The sequence below is a fragment of the Fusarium venenatum genome, assembly GCF_020744135.1.
Source record: "Fusarium venenatum strain MPI-CAGE-CH-0201 chromosome Unknown EDB82scaffold_2, whole genome shotgun sequence".
In the NCBI taxonomy this organism is placed as follows: domain Eukaryota; kingdom Fungi; phylum Ascomycota; class Sordariomycetes; order Hypocreales; family Nectriaceae; genus Fusarium; species Fusarium venenatum.
The window spans coordinates 4,415,463-4,441,282 of NW_027072130.1; the positions used below are offsets into that span (position 1 = coordinate 4,415,463).

General features: G+C 46.5%; 8 protein-coding genes across 8 annotated transcripts; 4 read left to right on the plus strand and 4 right to left on the minus strand.

Annotated features, from left to right (window-relative positions):
* Window positions 1–1,203: 1,203 nt before the first annotated feature.
* On the minus strand, window positions 1,204–2,123 carry EDB82DRAFT_524139 (CAP domain-containing protein; the record flags this gene model as incomplete). Its single annotated transcript, XM_025734512.1, has 3 exons — window positions 1,204–1,328; window positions 1,379–1,449; window positions 1,501–2,123. The coding sequence occupies 3 exons, from the start codon at window positions 2,121–2,123 to the stop codon at window positions 1,204–1,206; spliced, it is 819 nt and encodes a 272-aa protein (XP_025585310.1).
* Window positions 2,124–3,367: 1,244 nt separating this feature from the next.
* On the minus strand, window positions 3,368–4,757 carry EDB82DRAFT_555186 (uncharacterized protein; the record flags this gene model as incomplete). The annotated part of the gene is made up of 3 exons (XM_025734513.2): window positions 3,368–4,170; window positions 4,225–4,510; window positions 4,552–4,757. The coding sequence occupies 3 exons, from the start codon at window positions 4,755–4,757 to the stop codon at window positions 3,574–3,576; spliced, it is 1,089 nt and encodes a 362-aa protein (XP_025585311.1). The 3' UTR covers window positions 3,368–3,573.
* Window positions 4,758–6,678: 1,921 nt separating this feature from the next.
* On the plus strand, window positions 6,679–9,654 carry EDB82DRAFT_460750 (Sodium:solute symporter family-domain-containing protein; the record flags this gene model as incomplete). Its single annotated transcript, XM_025734514.2, has 5 exons — window positions 6,679–6,975; window positions 7,026–7,309; window positions 7,364–7,960; window positions 8,010–8,817; window positions 9,196–9,654. The coding sequence occupies 5 exons, from the start codon at window positions 6,679–6,681 to the stop codon at window positions 9,652–9,654; spliced, it is 2,445 nt and encodes an 814-aa protein (XP_025585312.2).
* Window positions 9,460–11,561, minus strand: EDB82DRAFT_166701 (uncharacterized protein). Its single transcript, XM_025734516.2, has 4 exons — window positions 11,150–11,561; window positions 10,969–11,079; window positions 10,745–10,913; window positions 9,460–10,669 (listed from the first exon to the last, which is right to left on the minus strand). The coding sequence occupies exons 1-4, from the start codon at window positions 11,458–11,460 to the stop codon at window positions 9,845–9,847; spliced, it is 1,416 nt and encodes a 471-aa protein (XP_025585314.1). The 5' UTR covers window positions 11,461–11,561; the 3' UTR covers window positions 9,460–9,844.
* Window positions 11,562–13,340: 1,779 nt separating this feature from the next.
* EDB82DRAFT_460753 (uncharacterized protein) lies at window positions 13,341–16,244 on the plus strand. Its single transcript, XM_025734517.2, has 4 exons — window positions 13,341–14,034; window positions 14,088–14,293; window positions 14,345–14,757; window positions 14,808–16,244. Exons 1-4 carry the CDS (start codon window positions 13,535–13,537, stop codon window positions 15,840–15,842), a joined length of 2,154 nt encoding a protein of 717 aa, XP_025585315.1. The 5' UTR covers window positions 13,341–13,534; the 3' UTR covers window positions 15,843–16,244.
* Window positions 16,245–17,997: 1,753 nt separating this feature from the next.
* Window positions 17,998–20,173, plus strand: EDB82DRAFT_498368 (major facilitator superfamily domain-containing protein). The gene is made up of 3 exons (XM_025734518.2): window positions 17,998–18,533; window positions 18,587–19,607; window positions 19,655–20,173. Exons 1-3 carry the CDS (start codon window positions 18,351–18,353, stop codon window positions 20,005–20,007), a joined length of 1,557 nt encoding a protein of 518 aa, XP_025585316.1. The 5' UTR covers window positions 17,998–18,350; the 3' UTR covers window positions 20,008–20,173.
* A 1,368-nt stretch (window positions 20,174–21,541) lies between these two features.
* Window positions 21,542–23,009, minus strand: EDB82DRAFT_498369 (Alpha/beta hydrolase fold-1). The gene is made up of 3 exons (XM_025734519.2): window positions 22,747–23,009; window positions 22,140–22,687; window positions 21,542–22,087 (listed from the first exon to the last, which is right to left on the minus strand). The coding sequence occupies exons 2-3, from the start codon at window positions 22,551–22,553 to the stop codon at window positions 21,746–21,748; spliced, it is 756 nt and encodes a 251-aa protein (XP_025585317.1). The 5' UTR covers window positions 22,554–22,687; window positions 22,747–23,009; the 3' UTR covers window positions 21,542–21,745.
* A 155-nt stretch (window positions 23,010–23,164) lies between these two features.
* EDB82DRAFT_498371 (heterokaryon incompatibility protein-domain-containing protein) lies at window positions 23,165–25,571 on the plus strand. Its single transcript, XM_025734520.2, has one exon. The coding sequence runs from the start codon at window positions 23,394–23,396 to the stop codon at window positions 25,410–25,412; it is 2,019 nt and encodes a 672-aa protein (XP_025585318.1). The 5' UTR covers window positions 23,165–23,393; the 3' UTR covers window positions 25,413–25,571.
* The last annotated feature ends 249 nt before the right edge of the window (window positions 25,572–25,820 follow it).

The following is a 25,820-nucleotide window of genomic DNA, read 5'->3' on the forward strand; positions in this document are numbered from 1 at the left end:
AAAAAACGTCAGCCTCAAACTCATTCAGTCGCAATAGCTAACCCTTGCTTACGCTCAGTCATATTACTCCCTTGTACTGGAAATTGTAGCCTCGGCTGTCGCCAGATCGTCGCGGAACTGCAAGGATCATTATTGCCGTATTCTTTCAGGATTATAGCCACTGACCACCAGGTCTTCATCTCGGTGCAGAGACTTGAAACAACTCAATTACCAAAGCGCGACAATGCTTAATGAATTACCTTCCAAATCAGACGTATAATGCGACAATAAAAGACCCATAGCATCATTGATAGCAAACTGGGACCTTTCACTTGTTGGTTTACTCTTGTTGGTTTGATGCCGTCTGCCAAGTGGCAGGGAACCCCTACGCAAAAAGCAAACCCAGCAAGAACGAACTTGTCATCTTGTCAAGCTGCAGGTCATGCTAAATCAGAAGCCTTCTCCGCGTTCTCGGACCATTGTGGTGACCCGTGCCGCTTGATGATTTAAGATCCGGGATTAATGTCTTGCTGCTGGGCTGACGTTTATCGGGGTTGCTTTTTCGTGGCGAGACTTCGGAGAGTGGATGGATGCTCATGCATGCACTCCATTGTTACATCAAGTCATTTGTTCTCTGCTTAATCCAGCGTCTTTTATGGCGATCCATGAGACGCCTGCCTTGTTGGATAACCACCCTTGCTCACACTGAATTGTCAATGCTGCGATTGTACAAATCACTACCGAGTGCTGATAAGCGATCATGGGGAGCCTACAGAGTAGTTATTATCGAGTCTCCTCAGGGTATCAGAAGAATTGACTACTAGAAGCACAACAGACGAATTTACTAGGTCAGTTTATGCTCCTTGGGTGTCCAACCTTTCTGCTGCCCGCAAGATTCTATCGCTATAACCCAAGAAGTGGATGGAAACCGCCACAGTAGGGCGTATGATTTGACTCTCAAGTTCACCTCGCTGTCAAGCAGCATGCTCATAGATGAGGAAGATTGGTACAAATGAAAGGATTGATTGACTAGTCCGTAAACTCATAATGCGTAAGTGAATGTAAGGTACATGTAATAATACAAATCTGCCATTTGACCCCAAACGGCAATTGAATGAAAGAAAGTATCAGGTCAGCGCTTGCTTAGAAAACAGCATCAACTCCTTTCGCAACTGCCCCAGGCAGCTAGTCGTACGTTTTGTCAATAGCCATATCTTCATCATTCTAGTAAGGCTTCTGGCCAACGACATTACCAGCAGCACTGTATCGAGCTACTGTATAAAATGCACCCTTCTTATCTTTGGCTGTCGCGATACCAACCTTGGTAGACTTCTCCCAGACGCACTGGGCTGTTGTAGTCATTAGCTATGAACGGAATAATATGAAGCGGGATGCATACTGTAATGACCGTAATTAGAGAAATCACCCTTGGGGATCTTTTCTCCCTTGTACTTCTTCTTTTCATTGAGCCTGTGACATCCGTTAGTTGTGTTGATGTATAATTCTGAAAGATAAACATACCAGCTCTTAGTTCCTGCCGTTATGGGGTTCTTGAATCCATCGCTGGACCAAGCATATGCGAGATTCTCGCCTTGGCCAGGACGAGTCTTGCCTTCGGAATGAACCATCTTTCCAGCCTTTGCAATTTTCTTTGCATAGGCAAGGGCATCAGCCTCAAGTTTGGTGTCCCACTTGAGGCCAGCGACCTTGACTTTCTTACGAGCAGCGTTGTGGAGACTAAGGGCCTCCTTCTGGTCCGAGGTGATGGCTCTGGAGAAAAGTTGGTAAAAAACGCTACGCTTTTCGTTACCATCGGAGTCATCATCGTCCTCCTCTTCGGTCTTGTTGTCCTTGTCATGGCAGACGACTGGATCAACTCCAAGCTGCACGAGACTTGTGTCGGCAGCTAGGATATGGTACCTGGGTTGCGGATCGTTAGGAATTTTGTAGTCATTGTCGACACTGATCTTGGCCTTGACGCTCTTCTTAGAGTCGTCAGAGTCTCGAACAGGGACGATGCCATCCATTCCATAGGTAAGGTCGATGTCGGCAACCTTGTCCGAAGCTGGTGCTGCTAGCACTCCTGAAAAGGAGGACAGCACTAGTAAGAGCGAAACGACAGAGGAATATTGAAGTAGAAGCATTTTTGTTTGTTGTTGAAGAGTTTTGTCCAATGACGTGGAGGTATTTTGTTGCGTCTATGGTGATGGTTCGATCCCCTTCACATCGACCTGTTGAGCTTTATATATCCGTATAACAATATACTTTTGCCTTCAACGGTAATACTCACGTTATACTTCTAACTTTTCGTTCTGACGTCGATACGTGGCGTTGAGATGCGGATGGATCAGATTCCGCGAGATCGGCGACCCTTGGGACCCCTTCTCAGGACGACAAGCCCGAACTTAAATACTCAGGAACAAACATAAAAGCCACTTCATTTTTGGCGTTTTTAATTTTCTGGTCTTTCGCTTTTTGCATTGGTGGTAGTGTAAAGTTACGCATCCAGCGTATGCTGGCCTGTGTGGAAATTCCGTAGAATGTCTCAGTTGTTTGCAACTATTGAATGTTCGATCCCTTGCAAGCATTCAATTAACGATGTTGGCATATCTCATCTTAGTTCCCAAGGGGTGATTTCACAAAACACCCTTTGTTCTATTATGTTTGGGTAGCGTCAACTGGGGAAGTGGGAAAGGATCTTAAGTCCCTTGATCAACCAGCACGCGCACGTCACAAGTCAGCGGCTGTTCAGGCACTACAGTTTCCTAGATCACTCTTAATTTTGCATGATGCGATTCATTCCATTTGGAAACATGGATGCCGCTAAAGCATCCTGCGGCAGTCAGCCTTACATAAATGGTGCTCTTAGCCGTTCACGGATGAAATGCATGCCAAAGCCATGTCATTTCCCGTTTTTGCGCTTTGTGTAACAATATCTTGCATGGCTAGATCAAAGTCTTGTCATTCCCACAGAAGAAAACGAAATTCCAACAAAGTCATCAATGCCAACGGGGGCTGCCGGCATGTCATTCACATATCTACAACAATCCAATATCACTTTTGGCATTGCTGCTTCGGGCTATGAAGCCCACCGTGCCCACCAACAAGGAATGCTATGCAAACCTTGTGCCGAACAAGCTTGCCAACTTGACTGAAAACGGGTATTCGCCTCAGGTTCGTAACCGTTCGGTCTAAGGGTCTTGACGCAGGGGAATTCCAGGTAGACGGAGTGTGTCTCATGGCGGCAGTCGCTGATCCTGATGACGGCTGTCAACTCTAATGCGTAGTCTAAATGGGTGGATGTTGCCGGATTGCGGCCGTTGTGATAAGAACGCATAGCAAGTATTGAATTGTCACTAGATAACCCTGTCATAGATTGGATGTTGCACGACTTGAACTGTCACCTATACTGTCTGTGCCCAATTTCTCGCATAAATTTCAGCGTATAGTGATTGATGGTCTAGACTGCAACCTTTAGTCCTTTCAAAGGTAACTCTAGATGCCTTGTGATTTCAGTAAACTGATTGCGGCTAACCTGTTATACATTTCCATGTGGTCGTCCTGCGTGGTGTATGTTTTAACAGTTCTTGCAGTTCACACTCTTTTCAGAAAAATTTCGTCGAGTCCGGAGCCAGTTGGACGTGTCCCTGCAATAGGCTGCGTGAGAAACGCCAAGGCAACCTCATAATATCCTTCCGCTGCCTCAGGGACACGAAAGCGGGCTCGAAGTGGTATAACAATCCTTCCTAGTAATGGGGTAGCCCCTCGACCTTCAAACTCGGGAGTAATCGTCGTTCCTTGAGCGTGGTTAACTAGTTTGAATACAACTACCTGTAGCCACTGGTTAGTGGGCCATGGAAAGGGAGCAGGAGGTGCGTTTAATCCAATGTCGTAGCTTCCCGCTTCCAGGTAAACTGGCTTGGCTTGACGCAAAGACCCAAGACTCTCCCCTGAGCCTTTCACGATACAAATCCACGGACTCCAAGGAAGACCAGTATTGTAAAGCTCTGTTTTCCAAGAAACTGGAGATAGCTCCCAACCAGTCATATCACCAGTTTCGAAATCGCCATTGGCAAGACGGTTCATTCCAGGTGGCAGTACAGTGACCGTCGAGATACCGACAGTAGTAGCGGTCGAAACTGTCTCCCATGATGTAACTGTAGTGAGAGGAGTTTCGAAGATGGTGTTGATCTACAGTCAAGTGTGAACATACGCCTATTTGGGTGTGCAGTTTGAGCGACTTACCTCGGTAACTGTATTTGTACTAACAACGTGTGTGACGCTGATAGTCGAGACCGGCACGTCGATACAGGAGCACGCTGAAGTAATACGGCTAGCTAGATAGGTAACGCCGTTCGTCATGCATTTTGGTGGGTCCGCAGTTGCTTGACGTTTGGCAACTCCGGCAGTATTAGTCGTAACAACGGTCGTGGCTGAAGGAATTGTTTCGGTAAAGACAGTGGTGGTGTGCAATTCTGTGACTTGAGCTGCGATTGCAGTTACAGTATTTTCCAGAGTCGTAGTTCTTACTCTGTCAGTCCAATCTTGTGTATCGTGATGGATTTGACTCACATGGTTATGATCGAAGTTGCGACTGTTGCTGTGAAGGGCGTAAGGTCTGCACAAAAGTCACTGGCTTGACTCGAATAGCGCTGGTCTACGAAGCATCGTAACAGGTTGTCTCGATTGCATGTTGCGCGTTCGTTGAAGTGATTCGGCACTTTTGCCAAGGCTCCTAGGCCAGAGGCTACAGTGATCAGAATATTGCCGACTTTCATACCTCTTAACTCAGATCACTTCCCGAAGTGTATGAGATGAATTAAAACTTTGGTTGCTCTATTGCGCACATATATATCATGCATCATTGCAAGATTCATGAAAACCTTTGTCAGATCGGCTATGCATGGATGTCTCATCGTCGGTCGTACGGTGGAGCTGCCGTTGGGTCTCGACCGGTGCTTTACCTATGAAGAGAGACCTGCTTCAATAGTGTGTTCGATAGTTGCTTCGTTTATTCTTCAGCCGCCCACCTCAACCCTTCAGCTCGCCACTTTCCATGATTCTCGCCGCTGGAGTTGCTGCGCATTAATATTTCTTTGTAGTTCGCCTGTACCGGCTCCGAGATTAATGGGAGTGGGCATGCGGTTTGCAGGCCAGTCTTGGAAATCCTGCACAAGCCAAGCTGAAGGCCAACAAACAACGGCCCGTCTACATTTAATCGGCCGTCAGGTAACCCTATGAGCATCTGATGCCTTATGACTGAAAGTAAGCCTTGTCCGGGTTGGAAAGGCAATTTTTAGGGAAAGTTCACTCTAGAACGTAGCAGTGAATCCGAAGCAGTGGATGAGAGTCTCAATTATGGACATTTTTGATAATTAGAAATAAATGTTCTACAATGTTCTTCTGTTGAATCGAATGTGAACTAGAGCCATGTTTATGAGTTTGGCGTTGTTTTATATTTTTCCAAATTTCCTTTCAGTGGTCATCATTGAGACACACTGTCCTGATAAGATACGGCTGTGATAAGATAAGAAAATGCTGCAAAATGCACCAAATATTGGTTATATGCTGATCGTTATCTAAAGTCAACTGACTAAGCCGATTTCCCGCACTGTCTTGGAACCATGCGCTGTAGGGTAAAATCAGGGCAATTGTTATCTCAATTGTAGATTCAGCAGATTAACTATATCATACCGTGGAAAGTCAATATATTTCTTCTTTAAAAACCAGTGCTCTAATACCTGGTTCAACTTCCACAAAGCAGTGACACAAGGCTGTGATTCGTTCAGCAGATAGCGGGGAGGTTTCTCAGAAAAGATCTCCAGGTACGTGCTATATGTTCGTTCTGTCTAGAGACTTATATCTTTTTTAATTGACAATTTGCAATGAAAAAAGAACACAATTGCCATCAATCAATTAATAACCATTAGTCCATATCTGACTCAACCTCAATTAATGTCGATTATCACCGTTAATGACGTTACAACGTCGTGCAATCGATAACACAACCCCTGCAACAAGTGCTTCGTGGGGTAACATTCAATTAACTCGCAGAGGACCAAATCAAGTACTTCCAAATATCCCATCACATGCGAGCACTTTCCAAATGCCTTATCGTGTGTCTTCCGTTATAAGTAAAGAGATACACATCGGAAGGAGGCTGAATCTGGTGTGGTCAAGATCGATCTCATGTAGAACTTAGTTAGAACTGAGGGTGCGCACCTCCGCGGTAGCAAACAGTATTGGTGATGTGTCAGTTAATGAATAATGAAACATAAAAAGTGAATTCGACTCTTATCTCGATACAGTTCGTTCTGTGCACTCTTGGCCGCCGGCCAGTCAAAAGCAATTCGTTTTCCCTCGCTTCAGAGTCCCAACTGATAAGGGCGCATGGGGTTAGCTGCAGCCCTTGGCCAATCATGTTCAGGATCGGGACTTTCTTATCATGGTGAAACCCCCCCATGGGGAATCCTTATCACAGGACAGAATCCGAGAGATGCTTATCTACGCCCGCCGGCACAGGAAGAATTGACTATCACAAGGTTGCAGAAATGATGCAGAGATGAATCGTGATACAGTACCTAGTTGTATATATATGAATGAGATGATCTGGATAGAAAGAGAGGATGATCGCCCAAGGTCGTCGTGATAGACTCATAAAATTCAACCCGCCTCATACCACTTTGCAAATACATCACAATGGCCGGTGGTGGCGGTCCTTCCTCTGGCACTGTAGAGCCTCCTCTGAGTCAAGCTTATGGCTATGGTATCGTCGTGGGCTTGGGGTTCCTATTCGCCCTCGGCATGATCTTCACCACATATGTTTTGAAGAAGTACAACTCTGAGAAGCAGACGTCGGAAATGTTCAACACGGCCGGACGAACTGTCAAGTCTGGTCTTGTCGCTTCAGCTGTTGTTTCAAGCTGGACATGGGCTGCTACTCTGCTTCAATCCTCTGGCGTTGCTTACCGCTATGGTGTCTCGGGCCCATTCTGGGTAGGTTGTACTCAAAGTCATTGTGGGCTGTCGATTAACATGAAACTTAGTATGCTTCTGGTGCAACAGTCCAAATCATTCTTTTTGCGACAATTGCCATAGAGTTGAAGAGAAGAGCGCCAAACGCGCATACTTTCCTTGAGGTTATCCGAGCTCGCTATGGACGTATCACCCACTGCGTGTACATCTGCTTCGGCCTCTTCACCAACATTCTCGTCACTGCTATGCTTCTGACTGGTGGTTCTGCTGTGGTCACATCTCTTACTGGCATGCACACTGCTGCTGCTTGTTTCTTGCTGCCTCTTGGTGTTGTTTTGTACACCATGTTCGGAGGGTAAGTTCGGCTTCAAATATTCCGGATAAGGACATTCCTAACACACACAAATAGAATCAAGGCCACTTTCCTGACTGACTACATACACACTGTCATAATCCTTGTGATAATCCTCATTTTCTCACTTACTGCTTATGCAACTGGCACTGAGTTGGGATCTCCCAGTGAAGTCTACGATGCTCTTACCAAGGCCGCAGCAGCTCATCCTGTCGAAGGAAACGCTGAAGGGTCTTACCTCACCATGAGATCCCGTGAGGGCATCATCTTCTTTGTTATCAACATCGTTGGAAACTTCGGTACAGTTTTTTTAGACAACGGATACTATAACAAAGCCATCGCCGCCCACCCAGTTGCTGCACTCCCTGGATATATCATCGGCGGTCTGTCCTGGTTTGCCATTCCCTGGCTCTGTGCGACTACCATGGGTCTCAGCGCCCTGGCTCTTGAGACAAGCCCATCATTCCCTACCTACCCTAACCGTATGGATCCCGCAGATGTATCGGCCGGTCTTGTTCTGCCCTACGCTGCTGTTGGTCTGTTGGGCAAATCTGGTGCTATTTGCACATTGATCATGATCTTCATGGCCGTCACCTCCGCTACATCAGCTCAGCTCATTGCTGTCTCTTCCGTCTTCACCTACGATGTTTACCAGTGAGTTTTACTACTTCGAGTATCATGGCTTTAACTAACGTTTCGCCAGAACCTATATAAACCCCCAGGCCTCTGGCAAGCGACTCATCGCCATCTCGCATACGACTGTCGTTATGTACGGTATCATTATGGCCAGTTTCAGTGTTGGTCTTCATTATGCAGGCATTTCGATGGGCTGGTTGTACTTGTGGATGGGCGTCATGATCTCGGCTGCCGTTATCCCAGCTACTCTAACTCTTCTGTGGAAGCGCCAGAACTGGATCGCCGCCGCTGTCTCCCCCATCCTTGGTCTTATCTGTGCTCTAATCGCTTGGACTGTTACATGCTCCAAGGAGTTTGACGGTGTTCTCAGTATTGATAACCTGGGCTCCAACAACCCCATGCTCGCAGGAAATGTCGTCGCGCTTCTGAGTCCTTTGATCTTCGTACCTGTCCTGACTTTCGGTTTTGGCTCCGATAGTTACGACTGGGCCTCTATGGCGGCTATCAAGCAAGCAGATGACGTTAGCGATTCCAATGGAGATTCGGAGACAGCTGTAGTCACCAGCTTTGCTGTGGCACCCGAGGAAGACATGGCCAAGTTGAACAGGGCGTCCAAGATTGCCAAGACAATGACGGTCTGCATGTCAGTGGCATTCCTGATTCTTTGGCCAATGCCCATGTATGGGACGTCCTATGTATTCTCCAAGCCGTTCTTCACTGGATGGGTTACTGTGGGTATCATCTGGCTGTTCTGCAGTTCGATTGCTGTCGGTCTGTTCCCTCTCTGGGAGGGTAGAAAGAGTCTTGTTCGCGTCACGAAGGGCATGTTTGGAATGGGAGGAAAACACGACACGGAAGAGATTCAGGGACAATCTGTGAAGGAGGAGAAGATTGACGAGTTTGATAAGCAGTAGATACCACTGGGGTTGTTATCTATCCAAGACACTTATATGATCTTAGCGAATAGTCTATTTATTACCGCAGGCAAGAATCCTTAGTTTATGATGGGAAGACAAATGAGTGGAGTTGTGATTTGTAATGACGCAGTCTCGGACATTCCATAAGTTATTCGCGCTATATTCCTAGCAATGCATCAAGAATAATGTCTCGATCCGCATAAAATTTGTTAAACTTTTGTCCAGAAGAGGGAACATCTCAAAATGGTTGTCATCAACATAGCATTCAGCGCCTCAATTAATGCAGCTGGCGTCTCACCTGTCCTTATATAAGCCTAGGTATGGAAAGGCCTCTAGCGCAAAGTCCGCAAAGCACACGAATTCGTCGCACCTATCTTTAACTGCGAAGTTATCAACGAAGAAGAGACCGAAACGGGAACAAAGGTCATATGCCAAATTACCTTCGACAAGGATGCACGCGGCGACGCCGATGCGGTTGTGAAGGAAATAGTCTATGAATTTGCTCCAACTCGTGTTGATTTCCATCAGCCAGACGGGAGCAAAATCTTCAATATTGTTAGTGTTGATGAGGATGGCAACTTGCTCATGACATACGATTTTGAATGGCAACACCCTGAGCTTAAAGCTGAGAAAGAGACTGTTAAGGAACAAAGGCAGAAATATTCCAATGTACGTTCCATTTGTGAAAGAGTATCTGCAAACGAAGAGCTGACAGATATTAAAAAGATGGCCAAGACAGCCGTTTATGGTTCCATCGATACCATTCGGCAATTGGTGAAGGACGGCGAGATTTGAACTCTTCGGGACATCAGCTTGAACTGCCATAGTTTGGGAATGATTTGAAATATTAAGGCTAGGCGAAAAAGCTATTGGGAAAGAGCAGGCTTGTAAAAGACGGAACATGACTATGCGATTCAACAAGGAATGCAGTGTTCTAACAGTGTGAAGACAATGCCCGTACCAGCTTCAAATCAAGATATATTTATCATAATGCAATAGTCTGCGACCGAATGAAGTCGTCGTGAGTTTCAGAAGTCCTCCGAATAGGGATGATGACGATGCTATAAAGAACAACATCCTGACTAAAACTAATGTCTGCAAGGTCTTCTTTGATTCGTTCCTTGAGTCTAGTTTTCATGTCCTTGAAGCCATCTTCGTTTCCTCTGGACACTACATCATCCCAGCTCATGCCACGGCGTTTCAGTATGAACTGAACCGAGTCAATATCGTGAAACTCGTGGATATCTTGGAAATCTTCCATTGACATATGAGTGAAAGACCCGCGATGATCCCATCTGCGTAAGTTACCAGGGGATCTTTCTACCTCGTACTTTATATTCACTCGTTGCTGGGTATTTCTAGCTTGAAGTGATGGTCGTGGTGGAGGTGGCGGTGGCATGGCCATGATGGGTTCCTCACCATCTCCTGAGATGATCCTATCTTCAGTCGACATCCGGACCGTCTCTGTAGAAATCGACCTTGGTCTTGAGTTCTGCCGAAATGGTTGAGTTTTGCATGACGAGAAGGTCTTGCGAGGTCGAGGGATTCCGAGGGATGGGCTTCGGCGGGATTCTCTTTCTCCCCGATCGCTGAAGGCTGGAGAGTCTGAGCGAGGTGGGTCATCCTCCTCTCCATGGTCCGATGTACCAAAAGGGAAACCGTGTTCAAAAGTATGCTCACTCATCCGAGCGACAGGGGCTAATTGTCCAGAAATTGAACTTAGACTTTCTTCTGCGAGGCCTAATGCATGGTTGGAATTTTGTTGATGCGCATCAGAGGTTGCGCCGACATGGTTGCTCGTTGTCGAAACCTGGCCATGTTAGTTATGTATACTTGAAAGTCATGATCTGTGTCCAAAATCAAGAGTCTTATGAGAGTAACATACCTGTTCGCTGGGAAGGATGGGGCTTGAGGGAACGTTATACGGACTTGAGGCGGTAAGGACATCGGCGGACACACGGGTATCCTGGTCATCTTGGCGTCGAGATTCTATCCCATCTCTCATGGTAATATCTTGAACCTGAGACGTGGTTATCCTGGTTGTTCTAGTCGATCTGAATCAAAATAAAGGTTAGTAAGTAGCTACTATATGTCAACTGAAAGTGTTACCCTTGTTTAGCTATTCGAGACATCATTCTTTTCGTCGGGCCAGAGCTGGGTCCCTTCCATCGGATTTGTTGGTTGTGGCGAAAAAATAATCGGCACACGAGTTTCTTAATGCTGACCAGGAGTTAACAAAGGGGATACTTCGACTTTAGACGATTAAGAAGAAGAAGAAGATACGACTTACTCAGTACGATCTTTTGACCATTTTAGTTTTTTGACAGCTCCTCGGCCGGCAGTATCTGGCCAAAATAGTTGTCCCCAACCGCGAGTTTCCAAGAACTCATCGGTCATTTGCTCGAGAGCGTCCCGATGAGAGGAATTCCGCCAGTCTACATATTCAGTCCCTGGAGTGCCATCAGAAGTCTTGTAGTCTTGATGGAACTCCTTGACTACTCTTCGAAATTCCCTGCTTTCTTTATTGCCGGGTGTCCCAACACCGAGTTTTGATCGGAGAGCCACGATCGATGGGATGTGTTTAATTTGACTTTTCCTCATGGCACTGTGGAGAAAATAAACTTTGTTGCAAAAAGAAAAGAGCCAATATCAGGTAGAGAACCAAGAACTACAAATTGGTGGTATTGTGTGTTTGTATGTCGAGACTAAGACAAAAAGAGGTTCACCAGAAAGGAAGGGGAAGCTGATATAAATAGTAGATTCAGAAACTAACTCAACTTTCTTCAGCTGAGGCCTCAGCATGGCGACGAACTCTGCTTTGACTTTGTAGTTTGCCTTGCATGAGGGTTCCTATGCAGAGTAAACCAGTTGTAACCAGGGCCAGTTCATTGATTAACAGGCCTCCAAATAGGCCGCCTTCTGGTCCCAAGTTTGGTACTCTCGGGCAACATGAGCCATAATTGGATGCCATCACCTATGTGAAGATTATACATGCCGCACAAGTTGCAATCGTCCAAAATGATGTTTTATTGAGTAAAGCGCCTCTCTTCCAAAAGATAAAAACCATTATTCGAATAGGTGGTTTTGGAAGTTCTGTTGGTTCACAACTAGCACATTTGAGAAAATTCACAACCAACACATCGTCTTAAGCCAATAGGAAGACTTTCCATCCCTCGATTCTGCCTCGTGATCTAAAAATAGTAGCAATCCTCCTTTGACCCGTTTCACAGCCTTTCTAAGGTCGAATTTTGGCCTTTGACAGCCTTGACTTGTCCACTCTGGAAACAAATACTTCTAAAAATCGGTCAAGTGCAAACTCCTGTCTGTTTCAGTTAAAGCCGAGTACGGGATCAGACCATAGTCGGAATTAACATTTACAGGACAATATTTATTGGTATTTTTGTTTGAAATCTGACGGATGCGATGCAATGTCTACTATGACACAGAATTGATGCTTAGTTATCTTTCCCTCTATTCTCCATGCTGATCCCAACCTGCATGATTTGGTTATGTTGAATATAATGGCTCCGTCTGTTGTTATACCCAACAGCCCGAACACACTGTTGCACAGTTTTAGAATTGTTTCTCTTAAGAACTGTGCAACTTATCAACCCGACTCAAATAATTATCCCTGTACTGAGTACTACTAGGATAATGATAACACTCGTCGTTTGTAAGCAGCATTCAAGACCCACACTGTCACAGCTGTATTCCTAATAAAATCGGAGCCAGGGTTGCAAAACGAATGGATATCCTGACTCGCGGAATATGGTATCTTATTTTCATCAATTGCGAACTCGTCTAGCTATCTTGTGCGATTTGTTGTCTTTGTCTGGACATAGATCTAACAGTAAGCTAGTCCATTAGCTTGCACCTTATTTCACACATCACTTATAGAGCTTCAACGAACAACACTACTAACTACTCAATGGAATTCTATGGCATTGTTTTATTGTAGATTATCTCGAAGTTACCTCGATGTTACTGTAAAGCGGGCAGGATGGGGTTCCAGAAAAAAAGACGCAACGAAGCGATCTCTACTGTTAGTACCCTGGATTCGACGATCCTTGTAAAACGGGAAACAAGCGGAAGCATGTTTAAGCTTGAAGACAACCCATGACAAGTTAAGCCAGCTAACCAGCAAGCTTATCCTCCTCATCACCAGAGCAAACAGTTACGCAAGTACCTCTGTCAACCAAACCCTATCAGGCAGGTGAATATAGTATTGATTGCTCTTTTTTCAACCCCGCAGTATAGCCAAGTGGCCAAGACAGCTTAAACATTGGCCAGCTTTGGGGAGCTTCCCAACATGGTTACAATAGGCAGTCTCGGCGAGATATGACGACATGCAAAACAAGCTGTCCCAAGCTCACCATCGTAAGCTGACTGGCTAGGAAAGGAAGTTCACCCAGAAAAGTAGATCGTGATAACGATTTGCACAAATCATGTCTTGCTTGGTATGCGATGCGAGCCTGTTTATTAGGAAATACCAAGAGCCTAATTGACGTTTGTACGCGATGGTACCATCCAGCATGTTGACATGACACCGCATGTTGGGGCCCCTGGTCCTTGTGTAGGACGAGATGCATTTATACCCAGTGCTGCCTGCCTGCCCCTCAGGTAGAAGCTTCGATTGTTATCTGAAATTGCAATTGACATTGGTTCTCATTCCAATATGCATTTTCGACAGCTTTCTGCCATTGCGGCTTTTGCTGCCGGTGTATCCGCTTGCCAGCGTGATCTGATCCTTAGCAAACGCCATACCCACCGCCAGCCACTTACCAGGCGCAGCGAGACCGCTTGGCCCCCAGTCTTGACAGACCAAGAAACTGTTCTAGTTAATGCCTTCGATAACTCCTCCATTGACGAGTGGTCTGACTACTACGGTCACCAGAACAAGCTCGCTGGCGAAGGCAAAGAGGCTGCTCAATGGACTGCGGATCAATGGAGTGAGAATGGCTTCGAGTCGCATCTTGCTGAGTACCACGTCTTCCTTCGATATCCCGTGAGCTCGTCCTTGCACGTCACCAGCGCCAATGGCACCACGAGTGAGGTCAACATCAAGGAAGATGTCCTCCCCGAAGACGACGTGACCAACCGCACTGAGATATCTCAACAAACCTTTTTGGCCTATGCCCCAGGCGGCAATGCTTCTGCCGAATATGTTTATGTTGGGTACGTTGAATAAAAAGTGCACAGCTTTGGCTTTTGCTGACTCTATGGATTAGACGAGGATCAATCGATGACTTTGACAGACTAGTTGAGCTTGGTGTTGAGATCGAGGGCAAAATCGCACTGATCAAATACGGCGGTCTCTTCCGTGGTCTCAAGGTCAAGAATGCCCAGGATCATGGCGCTATTGGCGCTGTCATCTTCCTCGACCCTGGTGACGATGGAAACATGACGATTGCTAAGGGCGTTGAGGCTTATCCAGGTAGGGCAGTTCTCTCAACCTTTACCATAACTTTGCTGACTCTATTCTTAGACGGCCCTGCCAGAAACCCTAGTGCAGTTCAAAAGGGATCAACCCTCTTCCTTTCTACTCGCACTGGCGATCCCACAACTCCAGGTTACCCTTCCAAGAAAGACTCACCTCGTGCGGATATTTCTGAAGTCATTGCCAAGATCCCAGCTATCCCTATCTCATACTCGGCCGCTGAGCCTCTGCTAAAGGCTCTCAACGGCCACGGTGTTTCAGCAGAACAAGTCAACCGCACTTCATGGGTAGGCGGTCTTGATTCTGAATATAGTTCTGGACCTGCTCCTGGAGTCAAGCTTTCGCTGAGCACTGAGACCCGTGACTCAATCGAGCCTGTACACAATGTCATCGGTGTTATCAATGGAACCAATGCGGATGAGACAATCATCATCGGTAACCATCGTGATACTTGGATGGTTGTAAGTCAACTCCTAACTATAGAATGAGGGACCATTACTAATTACTCCAGGGTGGCAACGGAGATCCCAACTCTGGCTCTGCTATCCTCATCGAGCTTGCTCGCGCCTTCAAGAAGCTTACAGACTCTGGCTGGAAGCCCAAGCGCAACATTGTCCTCGCTTCTTGGGATGCTGAAGAATGGGGCATCATTGGATCTACCGAGTGGGTTGAAGAGCACGTCAACTGGCTCACCGACACAGCAGTCACTTATCTCAACATCGATGTGGCTGTCAGTGGTCCCCGCCCAAACCTAGGTGCCTCGCCCGAGCTCAACACGTTCGCCACTGAAACTATGAAGAAGATCATCCACCCCAACTTTGGCGGCTTCAACAAGTCCCTCTACGACGCTTGGCACGATGCCAGCGAGGGCGACATCGAGGTCTTGGGCAGTGGATCTGACTATACAGCTTTTTTCCATCGTGGTATCAGCTCTCTCGATACTGGAAGTGGTGGAGGTCCCACAGACCCCATCTGGCACTACCACTCCAACTACGACTCGTACAACTGGATGTCAACTCTTGGTGATCCCGGTTTCCATCTTCACGTTTCGCAAGGACAGTACCTGTCTCTTCTTGCATATCACCTGGCTACCGATGAGATCCTGCCCTTTGACACCCAGAACTACGCTAAGGAGCTTCGCGCCTATTACGAAGACCTTGTAGAGTTCACCGAAGGGAAAGATGCGGATCTTGACCTCGAAGAGCTCGACGAGGCCATTGAGACCTTCAAGAAGGCTGCTGATGAAGCCAAGGCTTTGGAAGAGCGGGCCAGAGAGACTGACGACGAGGACCTCAAGAAGGTCGTCAACCACAAGTACCGTGACTTCCAGCGTGGATTCATCTCACAAGATGGTCTTCCAAACCGTGACTTTTACAAGCACGTCGTCAATGCTCCAGGTCTTGACACTGGTTATGCCGCCGTCACCTTCCCCGGTATCACTGAGGGAGTTATGTATGCCGACAACGGCAACTTTACTCTTGCGCAGGAGTGGGTTGGAAAGACTGCTCGCGGTATTGTTGCTGCAGCAAACATCCTCAAGACATAGAGAGTCTTGGACTATAGCGGGAGTGATGGAGCACTGCTCTGCTCTCCGTCTTTTCTTCATGACAATCTTTTATATGCATTACGAACTCATGAAAATGGTAATGATAGTTTTACTTTAATATTCTATGGAGATGATTGGGCTGGTGTCGGCTTGGAGTCTTATATATGCGAGGAGTTGATAGGGCACAGCGAGCAGAAGGTTTTACAGTGGTTGTGGCGAAATGGCAATTTTCATTTGATAGAGAATGCGAAACCACAAAGAGAATTTAACTTGAAGATATGCTACATTCATGGCAAATCGAATCGTTCGATACAGAGCAGATGTTCTCGTGTGGATCACATATCTGAGTCGTCGTACACACATAGATACAGCTTTGCAGATCTGATATACGCTGCTCCGTGCATCATCGGGTCTCTCAAGGTGTCCGGTAAATTAATACTGGTTACTCAACTGCCGAAACTTGTCGTGCCATGGCTCTTGGCCATCTTGGCGCCGAGACTTCTAGAATGATGATGTTCAACGACATCTGTTCAATGCTAAGTCGATAATCTTACAATATGCTACTCTGGATATTTAATAACGGCAAAAAATCAGAACCAGGGTACAAGGCTTTCTTTGTAAAGAAGAAACTTCGTCAGAGCGAGAGAGGTCAATCACAAACAACTCAAAAGCCTCCATAGTCGAATACAACAAGGGTCTGACTGGAACATTGGGCGCGCAGATATCTAGAATCTCATTCACTGATCGGATGCGTCGGAACTGAAATGTTGTATTGCGTGAACCAACACAACATCGGCCAGGTTATGCAGAAAGTCCGATGGTGTGGTAGAGTGGTAGCATTGAATCCCTGCCACGGGCAGCATTACTAAACCGGTCCAGCGGGTGTCGGTCCGCTTCTAATCCTTTTTGCCCGAATTTCCACCATTGAGAAAGTCCAATCATTCACTACCATCCTGTGGAATCTCAAAAGGATGTGGCATGCATCAGTAGCTCTGCTATCGTGCGGTAATTGATGAGAGGACGTTATTTGAGACGTCTAGCAACCCTCCCAATCGCCATTTTGCCACGTGTATGAAGCACTACTCTTGGTCAGCTCAAACTCAGCAGTTACTACGTCGATGGCGCTTGCATTTTCAAGTGCAAGGGGAACTACACCAAACTGTTAATGTTGAGAAGTTGGATTGTTGTCCAACACTGAAGTTCAAAGTTGACAGAGTAGAGGTTCGGTTTCGTCTTCAAAGCCCTTTATTGTGGCATTTGCAATGGATTATGCGAATACAAAAGATCAGTCGGGCAGGCCAGGCTCAGCATGCAGTTACCGGCGAGGAACCCCCGATTGTCATGCAGCCATCTACCCCAACCTCCTCTCTGTGAGTTAAGCTTAGCCACCAAGCTTAGCTTACTAGCTTACCCCGTTCAAAGCTTATGCCCCTGCGCCAGCCGCGACAAGTAAAGGATGAGCGTTACATTTTGTCAGCCAAGATAAAGTCTAGAGGTAATCACATGGTCAATTACGCTTCTCTTTTAAGTAGTGACTCCCGATACTACGAGCCGACAAGATCAGCACTAGCTAAAGTGCACATCTCAAAGTCCGATGACAGCCAAATCTATCGATGATGCTTGTCTGGTTTGCGGGGAAGAGGTGCTGACGCATTTGTTTGCTAGTGCTTTAGTTAATGCTGTAACGCAAAGATAGCCAGAGGGGGATGACAAGGTTCAGCGTACTGGACATTCTCCTCTGAATTATTTCGGACAGCTATTCCAATTTCCTGGCATTGGAAAACCCTTTGACTAGATACTTTAATGCCCGTTTTCGTGATCAACAACAATAAACAAAAGTACTAAACAAAAGTACTGGACAAGCCGTGAGTCGCACAGCGGATTCCCACTATGCCGGAACCTTTGAGGCATGCGGATCGGCTTCATTCATGTCAGATTTGGGGTCACAGCAGCTACTCAGGCTGATACATGACCTATCAATGGGTTGCACTCGGCGCTCGATGTTGACTCGGAGCATTGACATTTCACATTTCATTTTCCTTGTTTTCCGAGACAACAAGTGATCGGCACTCATAAAACCCCTGTCGTCCAATTAAAGCCAAGGGCTGGGCAAGAAAGCTTGTCTCTCCCTCTCCACGATGTTGTTTTCACCTTCCCGGAAACGCCTAGGCCGCGCATCGCAGATCTTCTCGTCTCCCTTTGAAGCCTTTCTCATTGTCATCCCGTTTCTATCCCCCGCATTGTCCTGTTGGTGGATGGTTGTTTGGGGGCTTGCGGGCGTTGACGTACAGGGCGCCAAAAGGCCATCAATCACCCCGAAAGTGATCAACGGGGAAACAAAAAGGAAAGACTTTTTCTCTTATTTCCCCTTCCCCTCACGAAATTTGACCTCCCTGTCGTAATCTCTCCGCGGAGTCATTGTATTTTGAGCTTGCATAACACATGTGTACCTGGTTTCAACGCAACCCTTCTTAGACGCACAGCATCAGTACAAGATAAGCTTCTACGATGACGACCGATAGCAGCGTTACGCCGCCGAATGAACGAGAAAAGCCTACAGCTGTTGATATTGAGAATGTTTCTTCTGAGAAGGTTTCACCTACTGCTGCTCTCGATGCTGAGCGCAATGCGCTTCTAGCAACACTGCCTGACCCTGATGAAGGGAAGAGCGAAGAGGAACGTCGCGAAATTGTAAGACAGCCACTACGTCAACACTGATATGTGCAGGACTGACACCTTTGCAGGATAAGAAGTTAATGTGGAAAGTTGACCTCTGGCTTATCCCATGGCTGTCTCTCCTTTACCTGCTTTCCTTTTTGGACCGAACCAACATTGGCAATGCGCGTCTTGCAGGCATGGAAGACGATTTGGGCATGGGACCTGGTGATTACAACGTGGCCCTCACCGTCTTCTTTGTCAGTTACGCCTTCTTTGAGCCCATCACAAATGGTCTTCTCAAGATGTTGACACCGCGCATCTTCTTCACCGGAATCATCATCGCCTGGGGAGCCGTGATGACATTAATGGGAGTCTGTCATAATTACAAAGGCCTTCTTGCAGCACGCTTCTTCCTCGGTATTGCTGAGGCCGGTCTGTATCCCGGAGTGAACTACTATCTTGGATGCTGGTACAAGTCTTCCGAGATCGGCGCCCGAGCCGCTATCTTCTTCTCTGCAGCTGCTCTGGCAGGTTCATTCGGTGGTCTCCTCGCCGCTGCCATTGCCAAGATGCACGGTATTGGCGGTCGACCTGGCTGGGCCTGGATTTTCATTCTTGAAGGTCTCGCAACCGTTGCTGTGGGCGCCTTTTGTTGGTGGATGGTCTTTGATTGGCCCGATACTGCTCGCTTCCTTACTCCGGAGGAGCGCGTTCGTGTTCAGCGCCGCCTCATCATGGATCGTCAGGGGAGAACCGCCGAGGACTTTGACAAGCGCCACATTTGGGCTGCGCTCAAGGATTGGAAGACTTACGGGTACATGATCATCTACATGGGTTGTCTGATGCCCTTGTATGCTTTCTCTCTCTTCTTGCCCACCATTCTGCGTGGCATGGGCCACGTGGGCACCAAGGCACAACTGCTTTCCGTTCCGCCATACGCCTGTGCTGCTGCAGCCACTGTTGTCGTTGGCTTTGTGGGAGATCGTACTAAGTGGAGAGGTTACTGTAACATTGCTACTGTCGCCGTGGGAATTGTCGGTTTCGCCATGCTTTTGGCTTCGGCCGATCCCCATGTTCAGTATGGTGCCGTCTTCCTCGGTGCGATGGGTAAGTTTCTCAAATACGTTTTCAAGAACTACTGCTAACCATGATAGGTATCTATCCAACTGTCTCTAATACAGTGTCTTGGGTCAACAACAACATTGAAGGCTCACTCAAGCGTGCTATTGTTTTGGGAATGGTCGTTGGTTGGGGTAACATGAATGGTGTTGTCTCATCCAACATTTACCGTGAAACCCAGAAGCCTCGCTACTTCACTGGCCACGGTATGGTACTCGCCTATCAGGTCATCTTCCTTCTCGGCGGTTCCGTGTTCATGCACTTCGCACTACGTCTGGAGAACCGACGTCGTGCTAGAGGGTCTTTGGATGCCAAGTATGCTGCTATGACAGAGGAGCAGAGATGGATCAGCGGTGATGTGCGTCCAGACTTTAGGTACACATTGTAAAAGCCAGGGGTTGTCTTTGCATTTTGTTTCAGGCATTTACGTTTGTTGCCATTTATTACTATATCCATTCAGATGAGATTATTTGTTTACCATTCCAGAACATGTTTTCGTACATACTCAAGTATAAAGATGCTGTATAATACGTTAGTTTATACGATTATTCTCTCATTTCCTCGTTCCATATCAAGTCTGAAGATCGTATCAGCATGCAGTCCTGAAGGTAACCATCTTTCAAAATATACCACCGCATGAACTTGAGTGATATAGTTTGCAGCACCATTGGTGACTGAAACAACGAGGGTTCGTATCAGCTGAAGATGACAGTAGGTGTCTTACAAGAAACTTCAGACACATCAGTCCAGGTCCACTGCAATTCATCTACACTCTCCTTACCCTTAAACTGCAAGCGTTTCTTTGGTGTTAAATATACCATTCAAGGTAGTTGATTACGATTTATGTTATTCCACCTAGAGCAAAACGAGATGAGATATTCTTTTAGTACCCAAAGGCCCCTTCAAGGATATGTCTAGCACCCAGTGTCGACTCAGTGATACAGTCATGAGATTTGACTCAAGACATTTTGTTTCGGGTTTCAAGTTTACATCTGTGGACGCTACCTTCAACCAATACGGCTTTAGTCGTAAGACATGGTGTTTTGCATTGACGGCACCCTTTGACAGGTCAAACGGTACCTCCTGCCCCTGGAGTAAGATCCGGGATATAAAACCTCGCCTTGTCCTGTTGAAGATACAGTTCAAATACTTGACAGATTCAACACGAGCCCAAGACACAAATGAACGTCTCTTTCCATCAATATCACGACTTTCTTAGAGGCCACGGACATGTCGTCAACCATGAAACTTTCTGCACTTGTTACCGTCGCGGCTCTTTCGTCTCAAGCCATTTCTGCATGCGCCAACACATGGCAGAAATGCGAGCCGGGGGACGCAAACATGTGCGAGTGTAATGGAAGCCACATCGTGTGCTTTCGCTTTATTAATCTTTTACAAACTGCCGCTGACCATTCGACACAATAGATGAAGTGCCTACCATCTTTCCCTCGCAATGGTGGAAAAAAGTGTAAGTACTACTCGTCATCCCATCTAATCATTCTCCTGCTATATAATTACCAAGAAGCGGCGAGCCATGCTGACTGATTTGGAGTGGTGTTTGCGTATCGGAAGCTTTATGTTTGTCCTAAGAACTGGCATCGTGAGTGTGTTGATGGACAGTGTGTCAAGATCAGGAAGCCTATGCCCACTCCTGTTTGATGACTTAGAGTTTTCACCGGCGTATAGCTTGCAAGTTTAGAAACTAGTCTTTACGTGCTTTGTTGTGATGATCAATATCATCTTCTTAAACTTCCTTCTTTCGCATGTAAATATTGCTCTCGCTTCGGGATACATTTAGTATTGTAGCCATGCAAACAACTGAGTAGCGGCAGTGTAAATCAGCTTCTTGTCGCTTATTAAGTGTATTATTAGCTTTATGGTAAGGTCCAACGTGAATCTACGTCACTGTAAGTTTGTAAGGGTTTCGGAACAGATCACTAAGTAATATTAGCTAAAGTTGTATACCTAATATAACCTTGGACAATGGCCGTAATTGTAACGGGTTTTCAAATATGCGTGCATATCATAGGATATTAAGGCTTTCAGTGTTCAGTTAAACGAACTCTCGTATGATTTATGTCTTGGCTGCTCCATGCTAACCACCAATCCATAAACATAAGAAACCACTAAGCCTTGATGACCTTCTCAATAATCTTTGACGTGTTCTCAGGTTGACTGGTGACAGGCACATGACCACTCTCCAGAGTGTAGACTGTGACGTCGCGTCCAGTCGACGCCTTGACACCTTCAATCATAAGGCGTTGGAACTGAGGCGGGATAACTTTATCTTGTTCGCAGACAACGTAGTGTACCTCCACGTCGTTATAACCAGGATATGTCAACTTTTCTTTGAAGCTTGGAGTCGAGTGATCCTCCATCTGCTTGGCTAGTTCTAGCGCCTGCTCAGCAGGGAGATCTGAAAAGGTTAAGGAAGAATTGGCTTCGACGTCGAGGCTCATGTAGTCATCCTGGTGAAGTTGTTAGTACATTCTCATGAACGTGACACAGGTAGTTTGTTACCTCCACAGTTAGAGAATCAGGAAGGGTCCCACCGAACGCCTCAAAATTGCTTGTACCGGGCTGTAAAACCACCGAGGTCAGATAGACAATCTTTTCGACTCCTCCTTTCTTGCCCTCTGCTTCGCGAGCCCTTCTCGAGATGGTTTTCAGACTCTCAGTTCCAGGGATACCGCCGTATGAGTGCGTCATCAGCACGACCTGCTCCCCCTCATCAAGCAGCTTGGAAACAACGTTGCTGATCTCTTGAGCATCGTCGCTCATAGTCGCAGGTGAGCGACCCTCTTTTCTACCCACGGAAGGGGTGCTGATGACGACTGTCTTGATGTCGTGACTCTTGAGGTTCTCCACAAAGCCATCATACATCTTCGTTGGGGCGAAAGAGCCGGGAACAATGACAAGTGTGGGGTTTGACATGATAAGATGATTTGGTCTTGACAGTGCAGTAAGTTGTTGCAACAAGTGTTGAGTGTTGGAGAGGAGTTCCTAGGGCACAATATATACATGTATGACCTCCAGAACTGGTGGTGATTAATTATCGTCTGTACGATCTTCGGCGGAGACAGCGTGGGTTAGCGTTACGGTTTGATTGGTAATGAGTTGTCCATACGACAATGCGGTAAGCAGTAGGCCGGAAGCAGTACTGAATGGGGTTAATAAGACGAAGTTCCGCCGATTGTTCGGGTTTTTGGGATATGGAGGATTCAATGCGCCTCCATGATATACTAGGCCCTGTATTAAACTACTTGACTTAACTTAAATATTGGCACTTCTGTGTCTTGACGAAGACATTGTCTGCTTACTTTGACTCGTAGATATCGTGGCAGACATGACTGTAGTGTATAATGAGTTGCCCCTCCTTTAGTCTCAAGCTAGTGTGACTTGAGGAAGGTGGGAAAAGAGCCTGATGCAACCGCGTTACGCGCAATGACTCTCGTTTCTCTAAACATGTCCGTCCAATGGAAGGCGTTTGTGTACTACAGCATGACTTCAGTTTTGTGTGCCCATAGTGACACCCAACGGAAACCAACGACTAAAAAGAGGCCTGGGGTTAATATGTATGAGGATCAGGCTTTAGTACGGATATTCCAGGATATATTACCATGCTGGGATTATTTTATGCGAAATGAGTGATTAGTAATCTCCAAACAATTTCTGGCAATATCTGGCCTGAATCTCACCCAGATATCACCAACAGAAATCCTTCAGTCTGCTATCTTGTCTGTCGTCTTCAAATTTCAGTACCTTTTCATCATCATGTTCTCGTATAATCACATGGGAGCGCTCGGCCCCATGGAAATCCGAATCCTCCATGTACTTCCAGCAACGGATATTAACCATCCGATCGAATCTCGACTCGAGGTTGTCGCACTTGAGCAAAATCCAGTATACGAAGCTCTCTCATATTGCTGGGGTGACAGTACCGAACTCCTAGACATCAAATGCAACAACCAAGGATTTGAAGTCACCGAAAATCTGTTTAGTGCACTGCAGCACTTGAGGGACGAGAATGCCGAGCGAACGCTGTGGATCGACGCCATTTGTATCAACCAGAATGACCTTAAGGAACGTCAATCCCAAGTTCTACTTATGAAGGATATCTACTCCAGATCTGAAAGAGTGGTTGTCTGGTTAGGTCCCGATCCCGCATCCGATGGAATAGACCATTTGTACGACTTGATAGAAACAATTCCAAATCTTCCAGTCCCTCACCTGAGCAAAAAAGAGAGAAAGTTTTTCGAGATGAACATAGGTGATGTTGATCAATGGACTCAAGGGGAAGATAAGGATCCCGCTGAAGGTCCGGATAAAAAAGAATTTGTTGTACCGGAGCAAGCCAAACCAGGCACAATCGCTATGCTTGAGCGGCCCTGGTGGACAAGGGTTTGGACTGTGCAAGAAATGGTTCTCGCTCCCAGTGCTATCTTTGTGTGTGGAAATCTAGCTGCTCCATCAACAGAAGTGCAAAGAAAATGCAGTGACATTCTTATGCACTCAGTCAGCGATGCATTTGATACTGGCGATGTCGACGATGTCAGTGCTCTTGGAAACTTGATAACCGACCGTGATGGCAAACTTTTCATTGCCACTGTGAGATTACATCGCAGTTCCAATGTGAAAAAGGATCTCGGGACGCTGCTACATCTTCATAGATGGTTGAGAGCTAAAGATCCAAAAGACAAGGTGTACGGCTCTTTAGGTATCGCCACATCAACATACGGCATTGAGCCAGACTACACTATCTCCACTGTGGAATGTTACACACGTGTAGCTTTCAATATCATAAACGGGAGCTGTTCACTGGAGATCTTCGCTGCTCTAGGAAGGCCGTCTTGTTTGGAAGCTACCTTAACTGGCTTACCCTCGTGGGCTCCTGACTGGAGTTACGACTTCTCTAGTATTCCGGATGAGGAGAAAGGCCCCTCTGGTATCAACAACCCTGTCATAAGGGCAAATGTTCAGACTCCAATATTACTAGAGACGAGGGAATTGTTTCCCGAATTCAAGGCGTCCCAGTCCAACATGCCTTTTGCCGTGCGGCTTCTCAGCGATGGCAAAACACTGGTTCTTAAAGGCTTCATCGTGGATAAGTTAACTTCTGTTGGGAACAAGCTTAAATACCCCTGGGAGGGACCTAAGACATCATCAAGCAATTTTGTCTTGGATCCTATTCGTGGACTCAGGCGAACCTCTAGGATCTGGGGTGGCATTGGAAGAGTCTTGGACACCATTCAAGGTTGGCAAGATCTCGTGTTCAAAACTGGAAATCTTCAAACGTTACCAGGCGAAACCCCAATGGACGCTTTCCTTACAACCCTGTTGGGTAACAGAATTCAACTCAGTGCGAATCGCCGCGATGTCCTGGATTACCTCAAACAAAGTATAGAAAGAGGCATGTCGATGGATAAGACTGGCATTGTCATGAACCAGTTGCATCTTTCACAGCTGGTACCACAACTCTACCACAAACTGCTGGGGTACAGGAAACTAAGCAGCACAGATTTGAGCGACTTGTTCTTGATGGGGAAGTCTTTTACTGACATACAATGGGCCTATGATAAAAGAGTGGCGATAACAGGCTCAGGATATCTGTGCCTGGTTCCTTGGCCTACTCGAGCAGGTGATCGGATTGCGCTTCTTCAGACTGGAAGAACGCCCTACGTGCTACGACAATCTGGAGAGAAATGGAAGATCATCGGGGATTGCTATGTTCACGGAATCATGTCTGGCGAGGCTTGGAACGATGAGAAGTGCATCGATATTGAGATTGTTTAATTGAAGTGCGTAGGCCCACCGAGAGCATAAGAGACGAAATTAGTAGGTCACCTTATGCTCCTTAGACTATAGTTCTTAGACTACTTATTTTTATACTCTAAGACTTGAACCCACTGAATACGCTCTTTCAGCGGTCAACAAAGACATAGACTAGAACAGGACCTGTACACCAATATAAGTCTACTGTTAAACTTGAAACTGTTTATTTTTACGACTCTTTCACGCGCGTCAACATTAACCTTGTTCAATACCACTTGTTCGAATTGTTCTATTCTCGTTTCTTTTTACTTAATCGCAGGGTCCACGATTGGCTGTCCTTGGCAGCGCGTAACAAAGGCCCAGTTTCGCTAAGCGCCTGACTAGAGCGCCAAACAACAAACGATTGGGGCTCAAGCAATAGCGCATCAG

What these genes read in the sequence shown, in the direction of transcription:
- EDB82DRAFT_498369 (XM_025734519.2), bottom strand. Translation starts at nt 22,553, where the DNA reads ATGTCAAACCCCACACTTGTCATTGTTCCCGGCTCTTTCGCCCCAACG. An exon ending in CTGATTCTCTAACTGTGGAG is followed by an intron (nt 22,088 to 22,139) that starts GTAACAAACTAC and finishes CAACTTCACCAG; the next exon opens with GATGACTACATGAGCCTCGA.
- EDB82DRAFT_166701 (XM_025734516.2), bottom strand. Translation starts at nt 11,460, where the DNA reads ATGAGGAAAAGTCAAATTAAACACATCCCATCGATCGTGGCTCTCCGA. An exon ending in TGGTCAAAAGATCGTACTGA is followed by an intron (nt 11,080 to 11,149) that starts GTAAGTCGTATC and finishes ACTCCTGGTCAG; the next exon opens with CATTAAGAAACTCGTGTGCC. An exon ending in CCATCCTTCCCAGCGAACAG is followed by an intron (nt 10,670 to 10,744) that starts GTATGTTACTCT and finishes TAACATGGCCAG; the next exon opens with GTTTCGACAACGAGCAACCA.
- EDB82DRAFT_498371 (XM_025734520.2), top strand. Translation starts at nt 23,394, where the DNA reads ATGTTCTCGTATAATCACATGGGAGCGCTCGGCCCCATGGAAATCCGA.
- EDB82DRAFT_498368 (XM_025734518.2), top strand. Translation starts at nt 18,351, where the DNA reads ATGACGACCGATAGCAGCGTTACGCCGCCGAATGAACGAGAAAAGCCT. An exon ending in AAGAGGAACGTCGCGAAATT is followed by an intron (nt 18,534 to 18,586) that starts GTAAGACAGCCA and finishes ACACCTTTGCAG; the next exon opens with GATAAGAAGTTAATGTGGAA. An exon ending in CGTCTTCCTCGGTGCGATGG is followed by an intron (nt 19,608 to 19,654) that starts GTAAGTTTCTCA and finishes TAACCATGATAG; the next exon opens with GTATCTATCCAACTGTCTCT.
- EDB82DRAFT_460753 (XM_025734517.2), top strand. Translation starts at nt 13,535, where the DNA reads ATGCATTTTCGACAGCTTTCTGCCATTGCGGCTTTTGCTGCCGGTGTA. An exon ending in GGGCGTTGAGGCTTATCCAG is followed by an intron (nt 14,294 to 14,344) that starts GTAGGGCAGTTC and finishes CTCTATTCTTAG; the next exon opens with ACGGCCCTGCCAGAAACCCT. An exon ending in ATCGTGATACTTGGATGGTT is followed by an intron (nt 14,758 to 14,807) that starts GTAAGTCAACTC and finishes TAATTACTCCAG; the next exon opens with GGTGGCAACGGAGATCCCAA.